At 43.6% G+C, this 17,124-nt stretch overlaps 1 protein-coding gene across 2 annotated transcripts; it reads left to right on the plus strand.

The window, feature by feature from the left end:
* The first annotated feature begins 739 nt into the window (after positions 1-739).
* On the plus strand, positions 740-17,124 carry LOC132815057 (actin-3-like). Of its 2 annotated transcripts, none has more exons than XM_060823743.1 (3): positions 740-812; positions 7,282-7,391; positions 15,453-17,124. In XM_060823743.1, exons 2-3 carry the CDS (start codon positions 7,290-7,292, stop codon positions 16,455-16,457), a joined length of 1,107 nt encoding a protein of 368 aa, XP_060679726.1. In that variant the 5' UTR covers positions 740-812; positions 7,282-7,289; the 3' UTR covers positions 16,458-17,124. The 2 variants fall into 2 exon arrangements, with proteins under 2 accessions (XP_060679726.1, XP_060679725.1); XM_060823742.1 differs by lacking the exon at positions 740-812 and adding an exon at positions 1,206-1,228.

Consider the following 17,124-nt stretch of genomic DNA (forward strand, 5'->3'; position numbering starts at 1 on the left):
AACTCTACCATTACCATCAACGTGCAAACCAATGCAGATTCAATGAGGAGTGTAAAGCACATACTGGAAGCAGCATCAGTCATGTAACAATAAGATGCCAACCTGGTGAAGTTAAACCATGTAGGCTGGATATCAGAAGCAGTATTCAACAGTCAGGGGGGTTAAGCAAACTGCCAACAAACAGATCAGATCAAAGCTCTACAAATTTTCCACATCCAGTCTGAATGGTGAAAATCGATTAACAACTGCCCTAAATATTCCCATGCCAATTGATGGAGGTTTTGCAAACATTTCAAGCCAAAAGTATGCAATGCATTATCCACCTCTGTCAATTTATGAAATCCCCACCATTTATAATCATGAGTCTTTAGCCAATTTGATCCATTACATACTACATTAAGAAATAGCTGGGTATACTGGGTACAGCGCAGGCTAAGGGCCCAGAAGGGAGTGATGAAGTTTCATGCTACAGAACCAGCATTGTCCCTAAGCAGTCTGTTCCTATATAGCTACTGCAATATTGTTACAGCATCTTTAATATCTCAAGGAGCTTTGCGGAAGTATTACAAAACACTGTATAATACCTTTGTCAAAGAGATAGATTTTATGTTCTGAAAGAAGAAAAGCAAGTTAGAGAGAAGGAATTCCAGATCTTGGTGCACAGGCAGCTGAAGGCACATACACAAACTATGCAGTAGTTATAATCAGGAATGCAGAATAGGCTTGCATTAAAGAAGATCAGATATCATGAAGAGTTGTAAGGTTGGAGGAGATAGGGAGGGGCAACGCTTTGTAGGGATTTGAAAACAAAGGTAAGAATTTAAAAATCAGAACATTTCTTGCCTAAAAGCTTTCCACAAGTTCAGATAGGCAAAAGATTTTTGTTTCCTTGAGTTTATGCTGGCGTCTACGTGACAAAATGAATACTCACAACTTGGTTGTGTGTGAAAAAAAGTGTGTAAAGGTTATGAGGTATCTGATTGTGCGCACACTAGTAATTGTCAATAAAGTAAAAATTTAGAACATTGTAAGAGAGCAATTCTCTGCTATGTTTGGAAACTGTAGTTTCAAATTGAAATCTTGTTTAACTTAGAACTTTAAAAATGGCAAGAGAAATTGGAGGTTAGCCAACACTCAACAGAAACTGCAAGTCAGTGCAAGCTAAAAGCTAGCTGTCAATCATTTGTCAATGATTGTCCAAATAAGAGGCAATTACGGTGAACATAAGGTGAGTGAGCCTTTAGAACTTGGGTGTGTTTAAAATGCTGGTCAAATGTGAGTTGATTCTGACCGCATTATAATTGCAGTTTAAAGATTGGGAAGTTGGTGAGACTGAGCATTCAACATAGAGGGGGGAAGAAGAGGTTTAATACTTGGAGTAGTTCTTGTTAGAGGTAAGTATTTAGTTTAAACTACCTGTTATCTTAAACTAGATCAAGCAAATAGTACAAAATAGGTTAAGTTGGAAGCCAAGTTGATTATTTGCCTGTGCTTAAAATTAAATAAATAAAACAAGGTTAGATAGGAATCTCAGTGTCAGTGTTGTGTCATGACTGCAATGAGTATTGCAAAGAATCAATTGTGTAATTAATCTGCACCAGGAATTCAGCACAGAGTTGTTGAGCTAGAGTCCAATGTGTCAATATTGAGAGGCATCAGGGAGGAGGAAAGTTGGCCTCAGCATTTTGATCCACAAGGCAGTCCTCCTAATCCTTTGGTCTGGATTTTTTATTCTTGAATAGGAGTGTGTGATTGTGACGGAGGTAGGTAAGTAAATCCCAGGTGCATTGCTGGAGGAGTTCAGCCTTTGTTTACATTCATGTGGGTGAAGTTTAAAGTGATATGGTACTGGGTGAAGAAAATTACAATCTGGGAGTGTTGCTGCTCTGCACGTCTAGGAGTTGTGTTGTTTTGCTTGCACAGGCAAATCAATGTGGGAACCAATGACTTAGGCAGAATAAAGAACAAGGTTCGTCTAAGAGCCAGGGCCAAATTAATAAGGGAAATCTTAAAGGTAATATGGTAAGAACTTGTGTTACATTTTCACCTTATTTTCTTTCACTTTAATGTCAGTCTTTAAATTGGGCCTTTATTCTCACTTACTATAATGAGTTTTATTTTGAAGTTGTTTTGCAATGTTCAGCACTATTTCCAGCTGCCTAACAATTTCTCTCTAGTTGACCCTCAGTTGAACATCACTGCTGGTCCCAAACTGACCCTCTCATTGCTGACCCTCTGGCCAGTGGCATTACCCTGACACACTCTCTCATTGCTGACCCTCTGGTCAGTGGCATCACCCTGACACACCCTCTCATTGCTGACCCTCTGGCCAGTGGTATCACTTTGATACACCCTCTCATTGCTGACCCTCTGGCCAGTGGCATCACTTTGATACACTCTCTCATTGCTGACCATCTGGCCAGTGGCATCACCCTGATACACCCTCTCATTGCTGACCCTCTGGCCAGTGGCATCACTCTGACACACTCTCTCATTACTGACCCTCTGGCCAGTGGCATCACTCTGACACACTCTCTCATTGCTGACCCTCTGGCCAGTGGTATCACCCTGACACACCCTCTCATTGCTGACCCTCTGGTCAGTGGCATCACCCTGACACACCCTCTCATTGCTGACCCTCTGGTCAGTGGCATCACCCTGACACACTCTCTCATTGCTGACCGTCTGGCCAGTGGCATCACCCTGATACACCCTCTCATTGCTGACCCTCTGGGCAATGGTATCACCCTGACACACTCTCTCATTGCTGACCCTCTGGCCAGTGGCATCACTTTGATACACTCTCTCATTGCTGACCATCTGGCCAGTGGCATCACCCTGATACACCCTCTCATTGCTGACCCTCTGGCCAGTGGTATCACTTTGATACACCCTCTCATTGCTGACCCTCTGGCCAGTGGCATCACTTTGATACACTCTCTCATTGCTGACCATCTGGCCAGTGGCATCACCCTGATACACCCTCTCATTGCTGACCCTCTGGCCAGTGGCATCACTCTGACACACTCTCTCATTACTGACCCTCTGGCCAGTGGCATCACTCTGACACACTCTCTCATTGCTGACCGTCTGGCCAGTGGCATTACCATGACACACTCTCTCATTGCTGACCCTCTGGCCAGTGGCATTACCATGACACACTCTCTCATTACTGACCCTCTGGCGAGTGGCATCACCATGACACACTCTCTCATTGCTGACCCTCTGGTCAGTGGCATTACCCTGATACACCCTCTCATTGCTGACCCTCTGGCCAGTGGCATCACCGTGACACACTTTCTCATTGCTGACCCTCTGGCCAGTGGTATCACCCTGACACACTCTCTCATTGCTGACCCTCTGGCCAGTGGCATCACCCTGATACACCCTCTCATTGCTGACCCTCTGGCCAGTGGCATCACCCTGATACACACTCTCTCATTACTGACCCTCTGGTCAGTGGCATCACCCTGATACACTCTCTCATTGCTGACCGCCTGGCCAGTGGTATCACCCTGACACACTCTCTCATTGCTGACCGTCTGGCCAGTGATATCACCCTGATACACCCTCTCATTGCTGACCCTCTGGCCAGTGGCATTACCCTGACACACTCTCTCATTACTGACCCTCTGGCCAGTGGCATCACCCTAATACACCCTCTCATTGCTGACCCTCTGGCCAATGGCATCTCCCTGACACACCCTCTCATTGCTGACCCTCCAACTGTCTGTGCCATTACCTAACGGACTGCCTTGCTGTGTACTTTCTGAACTGCAGTCTCTCCTATTCCGTGATTCTTTTTCTAACTGCTCACTCTTCATACAATGGCCTAACTTGCTCCTTGACCCACTGGCTCAAGCCTTTGCCACTCTCTGACTCCTTGCTTGCTATTTCTTCTTCTCACTGAAACTCCTCCTTGCCAGCTTCCTCTCCTGACTTCTTCTGCGTGTGCTGCAGAATCTAACACTACTAGCTAATGGTTGAACTCATCTGCTCTCACCAATCCATCTTTTCTCTTCTGGGTGTCGGGGCCTGTTTGGTTAACAGTGGTAAAATCTTAAAAGGAAAAGGCACTAGTGTTAACAGCAAGATGTAGTTTACAGTAAGGTAGCTGTGTGTACAAGTTACATCGCCAGCAAATTTCTAGGCAGATCATCCATACCTTAATTACTTATTGATAAAAGTTTTGTTTGCACACATGACCTTTACTTTGCACATCACCTCAAATCTTACTATTCTTCTTCTTTTTTGAGCAGGAACAGCTTCTCTCTTTCTACTCTCTTCAGCCTGCTCATGATTTTAAAAACCTCCATCACATTTCTCCTCGATAGTTTGAAAGAGAAGTCACTGACCTTGTCCCCGCATAGCCCTTGCAATTTTCCTTATCCAATTCCTTTTAAGGAAGTTATTATTGACTCTGCTTCCATTACCCTTTCATCCCTGTATTCTAGATCATCATGACTTCCTGTGTCAACTTTTCAGTGTCTCACCTCACCACTAGTTCAATGCATTACTCCCTTGGCACCACATTGAACTATGAGAAGTATTAATACCTGAACTTGCCTTTCTTCTTTCCCAGGAAGTTTGAGGTGCCGTTTGGTGGAAATTAATATGCATTGATTGGTAGAGACAGATAGCTTCATTGCACAGAATACACAACTGGCCTTTTGGCAGAATGGAATAGAAATACCAAATTGCATTCTCTCTTTGTGTTTTAAAAGAATGCATGTTAGATAAGATTGTGAGGATGAAAAGCTTTTGAAGATGATGGAAATAGTTAGAGAACTTGGGATGGCCAATCTCTCACTTGCCTGCTTCCTTACCCACCTCCCGCCCCCACCACGTTAGCATTTTATCTTGTATTTTAAACCAGAATGGTATATGGAAATTGTGATGCTGATCTGGATTGTCTCTGGGTGTGGGTGTTGTAAAATTTAATGGCTCTGAAAGGGTTGCTGCTTGAGATCTACCCAATCTGATGTAATAAGGGTTTGTAGGGCAAAAGTTAGAAGATCTTGGGATTTTGTGGATTGAAATCTGATAATCACAGGCCTTACAGTAGTCATAGTAACAATATCTAAATTACTAATGTAACTTGTACCTGTTTGTCATCATGCAATAAACTATATCTTGTTTAAGACTAGAGTCTTTTGTTCAGTATCACTTATAGTTTCCTTCTCTCACTGTAAACGAACTAGTCCTTTAGACCCTGTGAAGAATGGGGAGATTGGCTGCAAATTACTTGAACAACAAACTGGTAGTGATTGGCACCACAACACATACAACACCCAAAACATATTTAAAAAGCCATTCCCTGCAGACAAGCCCTACAAATATACAGGATCGGTTCAGATGAGGAGGAACGTGACAGACACTTGGAAGTACTCAAGGATGCCCTCATAAGGATGGGGTATGACGCTCAACTCATCGACTGCCAGTTCTGATGTGCCACAGTGAGAAACCGTAGTTCCCTCCTCAGACGACAGGCACGAGCTGTAACCGACAGGGTACCCGTCATTGTCAAGTACCTCCCAGAAGCTGAGAAACTACACCATGTTCTTCACAGTCTGCAACACAATATCAATGAGGATGAGCACCCGCCAAGACCTTCCCCACGCCTCCACTTCTTGCCTTTAAACAACCACCCAACCACCAAACCTCAAACAGATCATTGTTCGCAGCAAACTGCCCGGTTTTCAGAACACACCATAAAATCCTGTCATGAAAGACGCTGTAAGACATCTCAGAGTGTCGACACGGATACCACCATTACACGTGGGGACACCTCTCACCATGTATGTAGCAGATACTTGTGTGACTTGGCCAATGTTGTCTATCTCATACGCTGTAGGCAAGGATGCCCTGAGGTGTGATACATTGGTGAGATTGAGCAGAGGTTACAGCAACTGATGAATGGACACCATATAACAATTGACTTCAGTGATCTGGGAATTCGACATCGGACCTTCGGGTGACCATCCTCCAAGGCAGTCTTTGGGACAGGCAACAACACAAAGTCGCTGAACAGAGGCTGATAGCCAAGTTCGGTATCCATGGGGATGGCCTCAACCGGGACCTTGGGTTCATGTCACACCTCTCTCTGACTCCCTGTCTCCGTCTCTCTGTCTCCCTGTCCCTCCTCCTCTTATACTTTTACTCTCACTCTCACACTCTTACTCTCACATTCTCATACACATCCACTCTCACACTCACACATGCATCTTCTCACAGACATTCATAGCTCCCCACCCCTCCCAACACACACACACACACACACACACACACACACACTTAAGTTTGTGGGGTGAATTTGTACTTGCAGAATTGTATTGTATTTTGCTCAAAAACTGCATGAGCACAGACAACCTCACACAGGACACCTCACACCTTCAATGCATTATCTGAGTCCACATGGCATCTACTAAAGTTCACTTGAGAATGTAACTTTTAAAAAAGTTCTGTGATTTATATATGAAATAACTGAAACCAACATGGTCATTATAAAAGATTCTAAAACAATCCTGGTCTTTTCAATATATAATTTCAGTTGCACCACACTGTAAACTTTTGCAATAATTTCTGTCTTACAATCTTATCCTCCACAGCCACCTGATGTAGGAGCAGTGCTCCAAAAGCTAGTGCTGCCAAATAGACCTGTTGGGCTATAACCTGGTGTTGTGTGATTTTTAACTTTGTACACCCCAGTCCAAAACCAGCACCTCCAAATTACAACAGTGGGTAATTGTACATACACTATTCATAGGCTGTCTACTCCTTATCTCTAAGTAAGGGAAGAGGGAAAGGATTTAAAAGGGACTCAAGGGGCAATCTTTTCACACAGAGGATGGTACATTTATGGAATGAGCTGCCAGAGGAAGTGGTGGAGGCTGATACAATTACAACATTTAAAAGGCATCTGGATAGGTATATGAATGGAAAGGGTTTATAGAGGGAAATGGGCCGACTGCTGGAAAATGGGATATCTGGCCAGCATGGATGAGTTGGACTGAATGGTCTGTTTCCATGTCGTACATATCTATGCCTCTATGACTGTAAGGCAACTTCTTGTGGATAGTTTATTTATCTATGTAGATAGTAAGTTATGAAATGTTGTACGCAAAGCCCCTCTCTTGACATGTTTATCTCAGCTTGTGTCTTTTCTCTTACTGATGTCAGTATTATGTGATTAGATACATCATCATGATTTACTTAAATCTCTTTCTATCACAGTTACCACTTTGTTTTTTTTAATTTCTGCGTGTTTGTTTTTTCTCACAGTTTGAGTCATGGCTGTGGTTGTGGATATTGGAACTGGGATGACCAAGGTCGGGATTGCAGCGGATCAATATCCCAGAGCAGTGTTTCCATCTGTAGTGGGAATGCATCAGGTAAACCATCTCAGTCGGTCAAAACTGAAACACATTCAAGAGATCAAATTTCATTTTCAATTTCCTTCTAGTTGCTGGTGACTTAAATCATATATTCACCTGCATCCACTTTTTACTAGAAATATTTATTTGCATCCATACTGCAAGAGACAGCTGATCCATTCTTGATGAAGGGCTTTTGCTTGAAATGCCAATTTTCCTGCTCCTCGTATGATGCCTGACCTGCTGTGCTTTTCCAGCACCACTCTAATCTTTACTCTAATCTCCAGCATCCGCAGTACTCACCTCCGCATTCTCAGAATGGTGAATTAAGGGTGAAGAAATGGTTGGGGGCTGTGATGGGCGGAGGGGGGGTGTGTACTGAAAGCTGAAAATGTGTTGCTGGAAAAGCGCAGCAGGTCAGGCAGCATCCAAGGAACAGGAAATTCGACGTTTCGGGCATAAGCCCTTCTTCAGGAATGAGGAAAGTGTGTCCAGCATCCTAAGATAAAAGGTAGGGAGGAGGGACTTGGGTGAGGGGCGATGGAGATGTGATAGGTGGAAGGAGGTCAAGGGGAGGGTGATAGGCAGGAGTGGGGTGCGGGCGGAGAGGTCAGGAAGAAGATTGCAGGTTCAGAAGGCGGTGCTGAGTTCGAGGGATTCGACTGAGACAAGGTGGGGGGAGGGGAAATGAGGAAACTGGAGAAATCTGAGTTCATCTCTTGTGGTTGGAGGGTTCCCAGGCAGAAGATGAGGCGCTCTTCCTCCAACCATCGTGTTGTTATGGTCTGGCGATGGAGGAGTCCAAGGACCTGCATATCCTTGGTGGAGTGGGAGAGGGAGTTAAAGTGTTGAGCCACGGGGTGGTTGGGTTGGTTGGTCCGGCGTCCCAGAGGTGTTCTCTGAAACGTTCCGCAAGTAGGCGGCCTGTCTCCCCAATATAGAGGAGGCCACAATGGGTGCAGTGGATGCAATAGATGATGTGTGTGGAGGTGCAGGTGAATTTGTGGCGGCTATGGAAGGATCCCTTGGGGCCTTGGAGAGAAGTAAGGGAGGAGATGTGGGCGCAAGTTTTGCATTTCTTGTGGTTGCAGGGGAAGGTACCGGGAGTGGAGGTTGGGTTGGTGGGGGGTGTGGACCTGACGAGGGAGTCACGGAGGGAGTGGTCTTTTTGGAACGCTGGTAGGGGAGGGGAGGGAAATATATCTCTGGTGGTGGGGTCCGTTTGGAGGTGGCGGAAATGACGGCGGATGATACGCTGTATATGGAGGTTGGTGGGGTGGTAGGTGAGAACCAGTGGGGTTCTGTCCTGGTGGCGGTTGGAGGGGCGGGGCTCAAGGGCGGAGAAGCAGGAAGTGGAGAGATGCGGTGGAGGGCATCGTCGATTAAGTCTGGGGGGAATCTGCGGTCCTTGAAGAAGGAGGCCATCTGGGCTGTACGGTATTGGAACTGGTCCTCCTGGGAGCAGATGCAGCGGAGACGAAGGAATTGGGAATATGGGATGGCGTTTTTACAGGGGGCAGGGTGGGAGGAGGTGTAGTCCAGGTAGCTGTGGGAGTCAGTCGGTTTATAGTAGATGTCCGTGTTGATTCGGTCACCCGAGATAGAAATGGAAAGGCCTAGGAAGGGGAGGGAGGAGTCTGAGATGGTCCAGGTGAATTTGAGGTCGGGGTGGAAAGTGTTGGTAAAGTGGATGAACTGTTCAACCTCCTCGTGGGAGCACGAGTACTAAAAGACCTTGGATGGTATTTCATCTTGGTTCATGATGGGACAAATTGGAAGACTCTGAATACATTCTGATACGTGACTTCCTGATCTCCTGATGGATTAGGATACATGAGAAGACAAGTTAGCAGGTTAAAATAGGAAAAGACTGTCTGAATATAAAGGATAGAGGTTGGAAAGAGGAGGTGTGATTTGTAACGATAAAGGACGGATGAAAAGGAGACTCTAAAGGGTAGTGTCAGGTTTGAAGGTGCTGCCGGTGAAGTCTTCACGAGTTATAGCATTGTGTCCTGTAGATAATATTCCTTGAGTATTAGTTGAAGAAGTGGTTGTTTAAGTTAGTGGTTGGGTGCTGATCAAGCAAACAGCTCTTTGATGGATGAAGTGTTGTTTTAATCGAGAGATGCAAATGTAAGTGCACAGGTAACTTGTATTCCTAGTTATCATGATAGCCTGTTAAGGTAATTTCAGTGAACAGTTAATTTGGTGTGTTATTAGGGAGTCATGTATAGACAATGGATAGCAGGCTTCCTTCCCAAAGAAACTAGTGAACAATTTAAATTTTTGTACCAGTTTGAGAATTTCATGGACACAAGTTTTTAACTTCCAACACTGTGAAATAAACTTGTACACTGGCATAAAAGGTTTCTTCATCTGAAAGTTAGTGAATAATTGAACACACTGCAATCATCAGTGAGCAATTCCATTTTTGATCTAATGAGGGAGGGAAGCTAATTGAAGGAGCAGTACAGAACTGGGCATAGAATGCTGCCTTGACAAACTACAATGATCTCCTGAGGTTAAGGTAATTTATCTCCATAAACCATAACTTTAGGGCGGCACGGTGGCACAGTGGTTAGCACTGCTGCCTCACAGCACCAGGGACCTGGGTTCAATTCCCGCCTCAGGTGACTGACTGTGTGGAGTTTGCACGTTCTCCCCGTGTCTGCGTGGGGGTGCTCTGGTTTCCTCCCACAGTCACAAAGATGTGCGGGTTAGGTGAATTGGCCATGCTAAATTGCCCATAGTGTTAGGTAAGGGGTATATGTTGGGGTATGGGTGGGTTGCGCTTCGGCGAGTCGGTGTGGACTTGTTGGGCCGAAGGGCCTGTTTCCACACTGTAAGTAATCTAATCTAATAACTATCTTCCATTATGTCAGCCACTGTATAAAGGAAACTTACAGCACAAATGAGACCATTTGGCCTATTATTATTCATAATCCAACTTTATCACTCATGGATTGTGAAATGACTCCACAGATGTTGGTACCCCATCACCAATTCACCTTTTATTTACACATGGAGAGTCCTTGACAATGATCCAGCTCTCCCAGAGCCAGCTCTGAGTGAACAGAACCACTGACACTTCTGTTTATATCTGTCAGCCAGGGCTCCCTGATTGGGGCTGTCAATCTGGTCCAATCAGAGAACTCATATTCTATGAGGTCCACCTGACTGACCTTTATACAATCACTACAGGTTGCAATTCTGTAGTTTAGAGCATCATGAATATATACAAATATTTAAATTCAATGAGGATTTTTCATTTTATTATCCTTTAGGTTTAGAGTCCAAGTTATTGATATATATTATTAAAAGTAAACAACCTAGATCCAAGATCTGTGGAGCCTCAATGGAAATTGCCTTCCAGTCAGAAAAGTGCCCATCAACCATTGCTTCTAACCATTTTGCCATTTGTGATTTTGTCAACAGCCTTGTTAAAATTCATGCAGATTACATCTAATGTGTATCAAATAATTACATGTATTCAAGGTTATCAGTCACAGAAACCCAGATCTGGGACACACTTCTGGCCTGTGTCAGAATGGTCTGGACATGGGACCCACTGCTTGTTGCCTGCTCCAGCACCCTCTTATTTTCAAAGGCATTGAAAAATGTGGGCATTGATGCCCACCATCTCTAAATGCTCAGCAAATGCTACACTATATGACCTACTTCTCCCACCTCACACTTCCAAGTGTCCTTGACTCATCTGCTTTATTCACTAATCTGTGAGCATTGAAGTATATACCACTACTCTCTGAATAATTTTCTTTATTATTTTCTACAGTTTTCTTTCTTTTATATAATTGCTTTCCAATTTTCTGCTTTTCATTTCTAGTATTTCTTCTTTCCTTTCTGAATCTGCATTCAAACTCTCATCCCCCAGCCTGCTAATTTAAACTCTCACCAGTAGCACTGGTAAACATTGCTGACATGGTATTGATGTTGGCTCTGGCACCAGTGATGAGCAACATAGAACATACAACATACAACATACAACAACATCACAACCTGCAACAGCTTGTGTAGGTCCAACCTTCCTTGAAATTGGCCTCAATGTCCTAGGAACCTAAAACCCTTCCTCTAGCACCAAATATGCATTTATTGGCACTGACAATCAATTTCTGTGCTCAGTAGTGCACGGTACTGGGAGTAATGAGGACATTACCTCTCTGAAGACCTACTTCTGAATTCCTTTCTTAACTTTGTAAAAGTCTACCTCATTTCTCTTTCTACCTGTGCTATTGGTACCAATATGAACAGCGATTTCTGGATGCTCATTCTCTCTCCTCAGAATGCTCTGCTGCTGCTCAGTGAGATTTCTAACCCTGCAACTGAGGAAACAACATAACAGCCTGGTGTCATCACTTGTATCCATGGAAATTCCTGTGTGTTGATCTGACTATTGATCCTTCTTCAGTATTACTCTCTTCTGAGCTTTTCCATGCCTCTTTGTTCAGTTGAAATGCCTCAGGAGAATCTTTGTCCACACCAGTATTTTGGACTGAATATCAGCAAGACACTCAGGAAGACGTAGAGGAACTACTGCATTATCTGCTTGTTGTGCTTTATCTGTCTGCTCGTCACCCATTTCCTCTCTACTTACACATTGTTAAGATGGTATGGTGACCACCTTCACAAATGTGTTATCTACATTACTCTAGATCTCACAGATACAATGCAGTGATAAGTCATAGAATAGAATCCCGACAGGCCATTCAGCCCATTGAATCCACACCTTCCACAGCTACAATGCAGTGATAAGTCATAGAATAGAATCCCGACAGGCCATTCAGCCCATTGAGTCCACACATTCCCTCCAAAGAACATCCCACCCAGACCCACCTCCCTACTAAATCCCCCTAACCCTGCATTTCTCACGGCTAATCCATCTAGCCTGCACATTCCTTGGCACTATGGGCAATTTAGCATGACCAATCCACCTAACATGCACATCTTTGGATTGTGGGGGGAAACCTGAGCACCTGGACGAAACCCACGCAGACATGGAGAAACTGTGCAAGCTCCACACAGACGAATTGAACCACATTTGAACCCCGTTCTCTGGTGATGTGAGGCAGCAGTGCTAACCACTGAGCCACTGTACTGTCCCTAGTGATGCCAGCTATTGCACAATCGTTGAAAACTAGAGTCCTTCAGCTGATGATACTTTCAATACATGTATTTTCCCTCTGATCCCTGTGAACCTTTTAACTCAGACTCTGGTGTGTATTGGTTGAATTATTTGATGTAAAGGGAAGTCATTCTCACCTCCCCATTACTATTTAGTTCTTGAAGTTTGAATATAAGCTGATAGAATGGTAATTGACTGAGTTGAGTTTATCTTTCTTTTTGTACATAGTCAGAAGTCACACGATACCAGGTTACATTCCAACAGGTTTATTTGAAATCACAAGTTTTAGAGCATTGCCCCTTCACCTGTTGGACTATAATCTGGTGTTGTGTGACTTCTGACCTTGTTCACTCCAGTCCAACACCGGACACGTCCACATTGTGTAAAGAGGACAACACTCAGACAATTTTCCACTTTGTGTAGATACCATTGTTGCATCTGCCCTGGAGCAATTTGGCTAGCAGCAAGGTCAGATCAGGTAAACTAGTCTCAGTATTACAGTAGAGATGTTGTTGAACCTCCCAGTGTTTGTTGTATCTAGTTACTTCAATTACCTCAAAAGATTGAAGACTGATTTCCTTGCAGGAGGGAAGATTGAGAGACAATCTGATAGAGGTGTTCAAAACTATTTTGGGTCTGGAGAGAGTGAATAGCGAAAAAATCTGAATTTAGGTTTATTTGCTGAGCTGGAAGGTTCATTTTCAGACGTTTCGTTACCATACTAAGCAACATCATTAGTGAGCCTCTGGATGAAGCACTGGTGGCATGGCCCGCTTTCTATTTGTGTGTTTAGGTTGCCTTGGGTTGGTGACGTCATTTCCTGTTCTTTTTCTCAGGGGTGGTAAATGAGATCCAAGTCAACTTGAGCTAACTCAAAACTCGCTAAGGAAAAAAAATTCCCACTGGAAGAAGATTTGAGAGTAAAAGGGCACGGATTTAAGATAATTGGCAATAAATCAGTGGAGAACATGAGAACATTTTATTTTTATACAACAAGTGATTAAGACTCCAAAGTCATGGAGGAAGGTGTGATATTCTGAAGGGAATTGAATGTTTATCTGAAAAAGAAGCATGTTTTGGGTTACAGGGAGAAGATGAGCAAATGGCGTGTGGTAAATTACTGACTTCGGGTACTAGTGGCAATATGAATTGGGTAAAATGTCCTCTTCAGTAGTGTGACCATGCTGTGCTTCGTGCACTCTGTTGATTCCTGATGTCATGTGCAGTGACTCGAGACAGATATCTATGATGGTAAGAACCACAGAAAGAGGCCAAAAAGGAGTGTCCACATTCTGACTGAAGGTGATTACAAACCTTGTAGCCTGGACTTTTATATTCTAATGCTGGGAAATACTATTGGTTACAAACAGGGATGGTGCTCAATTATCTATAGTATTGCTACCCTTATGTGCTAGAACCGCTCTGATCCTTTGGTTGTGAAATATCTGTCCATAGCATGTTATTTTCACTTTGGACTACAAGAACAGTTAGCTGGTATATCTTATGTACTTGTTGAGATACTGCCACACGGTTTACTGCCTATTGAACCAAGAATAGATATGATAGAACTGGGGGAATGAAGGATATAGGCTATAAGGTTACAGACAGTGATGGCTTGCTGCTGCTGTTTGCTCCTAGTGCCTCACTGACGCCCAGTTTTGATAGGCTTAATCTGCCTTTAATCAAGGAGACAATTGCAGTGCCCTCTGTGGGCATTGTTGGTTAGGCCAGCATTTATTTTCTATTTTTAATTACCCTGGAGAAGGCAGTAGAGAGCTGCCTCCTGAACTGCGCTAATTCTTACAGTCTAGGTACACCAACAGTTAGTAAGGAGGACTTTGATCCAGCAACAGTGAAAGAACAGCAATATTGTTCCAAGTTAGGCTGGTGAGTGGCTTGGAAGGGAACTTGTAGGTGGCGTGGTGTTTCCATGCACCTGCTGCCTTTGTGCTTCTAGGTGCTGGAGGCCATGCATTTGAAAGGTGATGTTGAAGGAAGCTTGGTGAGTTATTGCAGTGCAGGATGTAGAAGGTACACACTGTTGTCACTGTGGATTGGTGGTGAAAGGAGTCAATATTGGAGTGTCACTCTAGGACTCTGACAATTTAGCAGCTGTACCCTTTTGACCTTAAGCCAGTTCTGAACTGACAGTATTGCCAAGCCACCCTTGATTCGGTGTCATGGTGCCCGAGGCTGAGCACAATCTATGCTTTTGTTATCTTCTATGTTATTTCAAAGTGTGCTCACGTAGATCTCCAGCTGGGGTATAGTTGCATGATAATCAAGAGATTTCCACGTTTATAAGACTATATAGGGTCCAAGGTAAATGTTGAGAATGCCCAGGATCACCTTCCTCCCCATACCCCTCAATTGTACATCACTGTGCCTCCACCTCTTCTGTCCTGTCCAATATAAGACATAGGAGAACGTGAGGACAGCAGATGCTGGAGATCAGAGTCAAGAGTGTGGTGCTGAAAAAGCACAACAGGTCAGGCAGAATCCGAAGAGCAGGAGAATCGACGTTTTGGGCATAAGCCCTTCATCCTCGGATGCTACTGGACCTGCTGTGCTTTTCCAGCACCACACTCTCAATCTCAGACATACCCAGGGGTGATGACAGATGAGGTAAAGGCATTGATTCGTTTTCTAGCGCTACTTGAACCTTGATACCTGCTGAAAACAATTGGTGGATGGGATTTTTTAGTTTGGGTGTGACTTTGTTACACACTGATTTGGAAGAAAAACCGTTCTGACAAAATACTAAAAATAAAATCAGGATTAGAAAGAATTTGTGGGCGATAAAATGGAATTCTAAACAATGGAGCAGGCAAATGTGGGAATAAACAATACGGCAAATGTTAATTTGCATAAAAGAGTAAGATGAATGACAACGTAAGAAAAGGGAAAGTAAAACAATAATGTTTTCTTTTCTACTTTAGGATGCTAACCTCAGAGCAGACCTGAATAATTACTGTGTTGGGAAAGAAGCCAGGGACAGGCCAGACATTTGGATCTCCAAATACCCAATCAAACATGGGATTGTGACCAACTGGGATGACATGGAAAAGATTTGGCAACACATCTTCAACAATGAGTTGCAAGTTGCTCCAGAAGAACATTCCATTCTCTTCACAGAAGCACCTCTCAACCCCAAAGCTAACAAAGAGAAGATGACCCAGATGATGTTTGAGAGTTTTGACGTACCACGCGTTTTTGCTACTGTTCCTAGCTTACTCTCCATATATGGAATGGGCCGCCTCAGAGGCCTTGTACTGGACAGTGGTGAGGGCGTGACCTCTGCTATGTCAGTCAATGATGGCTATACCATACCTGATAGCATTCGACGTCTAAACTTCGCTGGCAGAGAGCTAAATGACAACTTAATGGAGAGTTTGATTCAGCGTGGCTGCCACTTCAGCACGGCTGCTGAGAGATTGCTTGCCGAAAATATCAAAGAGAAGCTTTGCTATGTGGCCCTTGATTATGACCAGGAGATGTCAAAGGCTACCACTACTTCCACTCTAGACAAAAGCTATGAACTTCCAGATGGTCAAATCCTTACCATCAATAAGGAGTGTTTCCAATGTCCAGAAGCTCTATTCCAACCTTCCTTTTTGGGAATACCATCAGCTGGGGTCCACAAGATTGTCAATGACAGCATCGAGGCATGTGAACATTCTATCAGGAGTGATCTCTATGCAAATATTATTCTGGCTGGTGGATCTACCATGTTTCCAGGCATTGTTGATCGAATGCAGAAAGAAATCACAGTCTTGTCTCCAAAGACAACAAAGATTAGAATTATTACTTCGTCTGAAAGGAAGTATTTGAGCTGGATTGGTGGCTCAATCTTAGCTTCCCTCTCTGCTTTCCAGGAAATGTGTACCACCAAGCAGGAGTATGATGAATTTGGACTCTCCGTTATCCATCGCAAATGCTTTTAAGTGTTATGGTTAAGGGCTGGGGGGGGCGCAAGATATTCAAAATATGCTGAATGATGTTATTCTCTTTAATTTACGATTGATATCATGATGATGGTGACAGTGACACTAATTGTATTTCTGAGTTTCCATGCCTTGGTCTCATTTCATCTACTTCTGGTAATTTAAAAAAATAATATATTTGATTTGAGTGCAACAGGCAGATGAATGATGTTTTGTTGTCTGGTCAGTGACTAAAATTACAAGGGGGCCAATTTCACCAAACAATGTGTGGCAATCACATAGGATCATGGAAGCTGACAGTAAGCGAGTTATTTGGCCTGTAAATGTCTTTGGCAGCTTTTTGAAAGAGCTATTCAATTTAATTCACAGCCTAGATTTTTCCTTTTGACATTACAAGTTATTCCTTTCGAGTACATTATCAACTGTCTTCTAGAAGCTCCTGTGGAATTTGATTATAAGGAGTGTGTTCTTGATTTTTAACAAACCTTTACGGTGAAGAAATTACTGCTCACTTCCCTTTAGCCTCTTTTTGTGAATTTAGTTTAGATTTATGATCTCTGGTTACCAAACCAACTATGAGGAAAAGCATTTAGGCCCCAATTGCCCTACACTCTACCTCTAATTAGCCTTTTTAAAAGTTTATATTCAAAAAGCCAAGTATTTCATA

The sequence above is a fragment of the Hemiscyllium ocellatum genome, chromosome 4 (assembly GCF_020745735.1).
Source record: "Hemiscyllium ocellatum isolate sHemOce1 chromosome 4, sHemOce1.pat.X.cur, whole genome shotgun sequence".
Lineage (NCBI taxonomy): Eukaryota > Metazoa > Chordata > Chondrichthyes > Orectolobiformes > Hemiscylliidae > Hemiscyllium > Hemiscyllium ocellatum.